The following is a 7,533-nucleotide window of genomic DNA, read 5'->3' as shown; positions in this document are numbered from 1 at the left end:
GAATTAAAACTAATTTTATAAAAATTTTAGATTTTTTACAAAAGAAGGGTTTTTATGAAAAATCGGGGTTATTTTGGGGAAATTCCTTTAGAAAATGGGTTTGGACCCGAGTTTTGAGAAAATGTTTGAGTTTTTGAAACTCGAATCGAGAAATACAACGTGATGGATCTAAACGGATGTCGGAGGGACTGTTTGAGATATTTAAAAACTATTTTTGGTATTTTCTATAATTTTAATTTTAAAATTTGGACAATGAGACTCAGATTTGGATCTAGACAATGGATCCAGATCTGAAATCAATTTAAACATATAAAATGAATTTAATTTCAGTAAAACTTGAGAAATGAACTGGAATTTAGATTTAAAAGTGACTTATTTGTTCAAAAAATGAATTTAGGGGCAAGAAGGGAATATTTAAAAGATTTTGAAAAATTTGGGGTGTTCACTGAAGTGTACGTCACAAACTCCTTCATCTTGGAGATGTTCTGATCCTTCTTTTGTCTCAGGAATTATACTGATGATATTGGCTCAAAAGGTCTTTAAATGGTAGCAGAAATCAAATATCTTTTAGGGTTTGTCGGTAGGTTCATCACATTCGCCTTCATCTCGACGATGATCTGAACTTTCTCTGGAAGGACCCGTCACAAACTCCTTCATCTTGGAGATGATCTAAATCTTCTTTGGCCCCGAGGGTCTAGCTCGCATATTCGTCTTCATCTTGACGACAATTGAGAGATCCTTTTTGCAGATATTTGATTGCAGCTTAAATGGTTGAGAAGACATGGATTGAGTGGATTCTTTTATAGCTCAAGATATTTTCACTGCTTGATTGCAAGAAAGTCGTCTCAAAACATGCACTATAGTTATGATCAATATCAATTTGCTTCTAGCTTTTCAACATCATTGAATATTTCTTTTGCCAATCGTACCGAGGACATTTCTTATTTCCTTTTGGTTGATCAACAGGAAAAGATTCTGAATTTTATCCCTTTTTCGCAAAAAGTTTCACCTTTTTGGAAAGAATACTAGAGAAAATTTAAGGTGATTCTTTTGTGCAGTATGAATATTTGAAATCAACAAATGCTTTTAGCAAATTGTCAAAGTTTTCACGAATTCTTTGTGAAACAATCACTTAATATAGATTTTGATGAGACCTTGAGCTGAATTTTTTATTTTGGAAAATTTCGACCAGTAAAACTGGGACTTTTTATTTAACGACCAGCGAAGGAGCTGAAACCTTTCATTTAACGACCAGTGAAAACTGGGACCTTTCATTTAATGACCAGCAAAGGAGCTAGAACCTTTCATTTAATGACCAATGAAAATTGGGACCTTTCATTTAACGACCAACGAAGGAGCTGGAACCTTTCATTTAATGGCTAGTGGTAACTGGGACTTTTCATTTAACGACCAACGAAGGAGCTGAAATCTTTCATTTAATGACCAGTGAAAACTGGAACTTTTCATTTAACGACCATCGAAGGAGCTGGAACCTTTCATTTAATGACCAGTGAAAACTAAGACTTTTCATTTAACGACCAACGAAGGAGCTGAAACCTTTCATTTAATGACCAGTGAAAACTGGGACCTTTCATTTAACGACCAACGAAAGAGCTGAAACCTTTCATTTAATGACCAGTGGAAACTGGGTCTTTTCATTTAACGACCAGCGAAGGAGCTGGAACCTTTCATTTAATGACCAGTGGAAACTGAGACTTTTCATTTAACGACCAGCGAAGGAGCTGAAACCTTTCATTTAATGACCAATGGAAACTGGAACTTTTCATTTAACGACCAGCGAAGGAGCTGAAACCTTTCATTTAATGACCAGTGGAAACTGAGACTTTTCATTTAACGACCAGCGAAGGAGCTGGAACCTCTCATTTAATGACCAGTGGAAACTGGGACTTTTCATTTAACGACCAGCAAAGGAGCTGTAACCTTTCATTTAATGGCCAGTGGAAACTGTGACTTTTCATTTAACGACCAGCGAAGAAGCTGAAACCTTTCATTTAATGACCAGTGGAAACTGGGACTTTTCATTTAACGACTAGCGAAGGAGCTGAAACCTTTCATTTAATGACCAGTGGAAACTGAGACCTTTCATTTAACGACCAGCGAAGGAGTTGGAACCTTTCATTTAATGACCAGTAGAAACTGAGACTTTTCATTTAACGACCAGCGAAGGAGCTGGAACCTTTTATTTAACGATTTGATCCAAGATTTTATGAGAGACAAACAACACGATGACTGAGTTTTGGTGAATGAACTTGATCTTTAGATTTAAAATTTTTGAAAGGTAACCTTGTGCGAGGACTGAGTTTTTCAAATGAACTTGGTCTTTAGATTTGAAAATTTTGCAAAATAACTAGTGCGAGCACCGGGTTTTTCAAATGAACTTGGTCTTTAATTGAAAATTTTGAGAAATAACCAGTTCGAGGACTGAATTTTGAAAGCATACTAGTAAGAGCACTGAATTTTTGAAAATGTTCCAGTACAAACACTGGATTTTCCAACTGAGAGTCAGGAAGGAGACCAACATTCTTAAGATATTTGGAGATCGAAGCAGGAATGATTGCCGGGGTTTCAGGATTAACCCTTATCTTGAAAACAAACAAAAAAATGATTCAGGTTTATCCCTTAATCTGAAGGGGAAATAGAAGATTTTGTGAAGAGATAACCTGGGACTTGAATTTAGAAGGGATATGACAAGATTTATGATTTAGATGGACAGTTAGCTGTATGCGATCCAATTTTCAGGATTAACCCCTTATCTTGAACGGGAATGAAAGATTTATTAAAGAGAATAAATATGAAGCTTGAAATTCAGAATGGATTAGCCGAAAGACTAGATTTTGGAAGAAGGTTCTACCTGGCAATTGAGTTTTTTTGAAAAAGAGTCTGAGTCGGAACACGGATATTTAAAAAGAAAAATGAATCAACCAGAGGGTTGGGTTTTTGAAAAAAGAGAAGAGTCCAAGTGGGATCTATCACTAAAAGAATATTAAGTCATTGCTTGAGCCATTTATAAACTAGTGTGGCTCACACAATTGTTAAGAGAGCTAAATATCTGGTGAACCACCTATATTTTGCGCGTAGAAAATTGAGTACCATTTTGTTATAAAAAAAGTTGCAAATAAAGAGATCAAAGTTCAGTATGTTCCCACCTGGTTCACTAAACCAAAAGTTGTAATTAGTGATGGCCGTTAGAGAAAGTACCTAATTGGTGACGGCTAATGGGGGCACTCAATGTTCTTTCAGTAACAGCGATACTACAATTTGGGGAACAAAGGAGAGGAGGGGCCGCGCAGCCGAGGGAAGCAGTCCCTCCCAAGGCATGATGCTGCCCCAGATGTCCCGACCTCCTATGGTGCAAGTCTCCGCCCAGCCGATCTCTTACCCACCACCTGCCGGCCCTCCTGGTATTCGGATGCCCGGCTTCCCTGGCCAGCCGCCCCCTCCCCTGCCCATGCACCGCCCTCGTCAGCCACAGTTCGCGGCTAGGTCAGACATGCCGCCACCAATGCCGGGAGGTGGGCCGGGCATGCCGCCTCCTCCGCAGCATTTTGGCCTCCGGCCGATGGGTCCGGCCCCCTCTGCAAGCGATGAGGGGCCCTCCGCCTCCTATGCGGCCTGGAATGGCACCGCCTCCTCCTCTTCCTGGGATGCCTCCTCCGCCTGGAGGGTCTGTTCCAGTGTTTGGGCCGCCTCGGCCGGGTGTACCCCCTCCGCTTCCCACCCAGCAGCAATGAGAGCTCGGAAAACAGATCTTGGTGTTCTACTCTTCTCCCGTGGTGATCTGTATAGAAACGAAAGCTGTGTTTTCCGATGGAGGGGTTTGATTGTTACGGCTTTTCCTTTACTTTTTCTGGATGTGTATTTCGAACGAACTCGATGTTTGATGTGACTGTGATGCATTGCTCTCTGCCCCTCTCTCTCAAACGAGAAAGTGTAGACTAATTTTCGAAATATGATAGCATATTTAGTTCACGGTGATATTAGAATTTCTCGTCTATATTAGCCCCTGGTTCTTCTGATTGGCATCCATTACTTTCATACTCTAACATCTAGAACTCTTTGATTGCTGATCAGAGATTGAGTTTTGCGTATATTATTTTTCAGTAATTTTATGTGGTTATATTCTTTGGTGGTACTCTCGATTCTCATTATTCAGTAGCTTACTTGTTGAAATGGAGTATAATTGCAAGGCTTGTTGTCATTGGTTGGTGGTGGTTTGATGGGTATCAGCGTCAAAGATTTCTAGCTGCTGGTTGGTAGTTTTAGATTTAGAGATCAGCTATAGGAGTTGGATGTTGTAGTTCGAATCCCCCTGTAACACGTCCCTCAGGATCTTCTGGGCTGTAGATCCGGATATTCTGGTTTAAGTTGTTGGCTTACAACTATGGAAATAGTTTCTTTGGTTGCCTTATTGACTAAAGGCTCTGTATAAACTATTTTCTGCTCATTGTCTTCTTTTATTTCACTTTCTCCATACCTGACTTTCTTTTCCATTTTGACAAAGTGTGATTCTGTAAAAGAGATGTCAATTACAATGTTGTTCTAGCAGTTGTTGCCTTTTATCCAAAATTCCATGTGCTTATCTTCGCATTGAATGTCTTAATTTCTTCTTATTGTGTTAAGCATTTTCCACTCATTTGTTTCCTCATAAACCGTCAGTGGTCCTTGGTTCCACATCCCTTGCCTTTTTGTTCAATTCCAAGATTCATAAACTTTGGCCCCTGTTCTATTGTTATAAGTAATCGGCCTGACCATTGCATGTAGTTTATGTTGCTCAGTTTTCATTGACTGTCTGAAATGCACATTGCGTTTTCCTTTTCATTAAGAGTCTATAAAATAGTCTGGAATTTTTTAAGACAATTTGTAGCATCTAGTGCAAATATTAGTTTCAAGGGGCTAGAGTCAAGGTGATCTATCCCTATAAGGCCATGTTGGCAAACCTCAAAATCTTATTCATAAAAAATGATATTGAAAAAGCAGGCATAAAAGTTTAAGTGTTTCTAGTAATTGTTTAAAATGTAAACAGATGATAAGTCAAAAGACCTCTAAGTTTCTATTTATTGTGTCCATAAGAGTATCAGCCTTTAAGTGTGAATAGTAATTTTTTAATATAATTAAGATTCTATTTTAGATATCAATGCCTGATTATCAAGCAAGTTACACGTGCAGGCAAATGATTGTTGTTCGTGAGCTTTTTGTTGCTTTTAAAGACTGATATATTGCTTGTCAATTAAAAAATGCAAACCTCCTGCATTATGGCATAGGGAAATATATTCCTTTTCCACTTCTCTGTACGTGCAGTTGTAGTTGATATTCCTCTAATAAAGCACTGGTTTCTTCTTTGTGTACAGTGGGATGTGCCCTGACTTCCGAGTTTTAGTTCGGAAAACTAGGAAGCAAGCACAACAATATTACAGACTGTATAAAGTAATCATATGACATTTTCTTTGTTTATGCAACCTTTTTTAAGTTTGTTTTTACTACCTTCGCAAAATAATTATAAAACTAACTCAACCATAAATTGTAAACCATGCCATGTGAACTTTATCCTTTCAAGCTGATCTAGTACTTCTCCCTCTAACAGGAAGCACTGGAAACCTTCCTCAAGCTTCTGGTTATTATCAGTTAGGCCTTCTAATAATAGTTGGCAACTCTTTGCTGCAAAATAAAGTCTTTGCAAAAGAACAAGGACAAGCGGTTTTAATCATGCAAGGTACAGTTGTCAATGTAACCTGCTCATGTTTCCTTCCGTTTTCCTCTCTTATACCAGCCTCATCAGCATCAAACCAAGGTTTCGTGCTGAGTGAGGAATCTTCTTCATTCGCAGTTGGTGACTTGGAAGTATTCTATCATTTCTTAATGACAAGGCCTCATATTGTCCATTTGTTGTTTTTCTGCAGTAAAAGCCTTGCAGTTTCATGCAACAGCAGTGAGCTAATGCAGCAGAATCAGCTGTATACCAATCATATTTTGTCATGCAAGAGAATAAGTGGAGGTGTAAACCGAGAGATATTAAATAGTAGCAATTTGCAATCTCTGGACTACAAAAGCGGCTTCATGTTCCCTTTTTCTCTTCTACTACAAAATACTAGGCCCATCGCCTGCCAGGTACAATCAGTGTAATTTGATTGAATGATGATACATTTGACTTATTCATCAATTATTAAAACATATTTCAAGAGAAAATGCTGCTACTGATAACGATAATACTTCTGGGGGATCAGTTCTACTGGATTTCTCTTGGCGCCTTCCTTTCTGTCTTGCTCATCCTTCCACTTTCATTGCTATCTTCATTCCCAGCTGGTCTGAGTGCACTTTTTAGTCAAATACCTCAAAGATCTTCTTCCCTTGCACGAGTTTATGCTTTGTGGAATGCTACATCTCTTTCCACTTTCATTGTCATCTATTTATGATACTTTGCATAATATCGATAAAAAAATGCACTAAAGGTTCCATTTTATCTAGAATTGTAGAACTATTTGTTCTACCTTTTTAAACTCATTCATTCTCTCAACTGTTGAGCTAGGACTTCTTTCAATAATCATATTACAGCAATGTCATCTTATACAGATTTGTAGTGATATATATGTCATTCATATGATACAATTTCTCCTGATGGGGTCTCCAATTTGTGGCTTTTCTTTGCTAGTGATATTTTTAGTTTTGAAGTTCTCTGTGCTTGTTGCTTATGTTGTCCAGGTGAAATCTGTATATGTTCCAACTCAACAGTCACTAACATCTGAGTTCTTAGTTCTGCGCTCCATTGATTGCAATCCATCCTTTGGAGGTAATTTTTATTGATTGATGGTTTAGGATCACATTATATAAGAACACCATGCTCCGAGATGCTTAAGAAAATTGTTTGTTGATAGAATTTAGGATATGTTTGTGTATAACCTTTAAGGAGCTTAGCCTTACACTGCTGTTTACGTATTTGCTGTATCCTGCATTGGTATCCTGGCCAACTGAAGAAATGTGATTCTAAAGACTTGAGTATAGTTCTAACATTTTAATGTGGGAGTGTTTTCTTCAGTTGCTCTCCCCATATTGGCCTTCCAACTGTGGATTTTTTTTTCTTTACTTGAATGAGTATTGGTGACAGGTCTTAGTTGTCACCAATACTCATTTTAGACACAAGCTCAATCTCGTGGAGATTGACTTGAGGGGGCATGTCAAGAATAATGGGTCAGGAAGGACTCTCGTGAAAGAGGTTGAATCTCATGAAGATCAATCTGGTGAGTGTTATCATCGCAAAATTTTTACTTTTTTGCGAGTCAAACTGACCTTTGAAAAAGATTTTGAAAATAACTCGCCTCCGTTTAAAAATGCAGAAAAATTCCGTAGAATGGGACTCGCCTGTCGGTACGAGATTCAACCGTTCCTGCCACCTTTAACAGGGGTAATTGAACCAATGATCAATCTTATGCTCTACTCTATTCAACTTGTCCAAATCATATTCTAATTTCTAAATGCACATAGAATCAGGCATGTGCTATGAATTTTCAGAAAATGCAC

The 7,533-nt window shown here is 38.2% G+C and overlaps 1 protein-coding gene across 1 annotated transcript; it reads left to right on the top strand.

Moving 5' to 3' along the window:
• Positions 1-3,254: 3,254 nt before the first annotated feature.
• On the top strand, positions 3,255-7,257 carry LOC149834941 (uncharacterized). The gene is made up of 2 exons (XM_090010341.1): positions 3,255-5,731; positions 5,919-7,257. Exon 1 carries the CDS (start codon positions 3,338-3,340, stop codon positions 3,905-3,907), a length of 570 nt encoding a protein of 189 aa, XP_089866467.1. The 5' UTR covers positions 3,255-3,337; the 3' UTR covers positions 3,908-5,731; positions 5,919-7,257.
• Positions 7,258-7,533: the final 276 nt, after the last annotated feature.

Source organism: Nuphar pumila, chromosome 6 (genome assembly GCF_984573655.1).
Source record: "Nuphar pumila chromosome 6, dmNupPumi1.hap1.1, whole genome shotgun sequence".
Taxonomy (NCBI): domain Eukaryota; kingdom Viridiplantae; phylum Streptophyta; class Magnoliopsida; order Nymphaeales; family Nymphaeaceae; genus Nuphar; species Nuphar pumila.
The sequence above is the reverse complement of the archived record's forward strand: the minus strand, read 5'-3'. Positions and strand labels throughout refer to the sequence as shown.

What these genes read in the sequence shown, in the direction of transcription:
- LOC149834941 (XM_090010341.1), top strand. Translation starts at nt 3,338, where the DNA reads ATGATGCTGCCCCAGATGTCCCGACCTCCTATGGTGCAAGTCTCCGCC.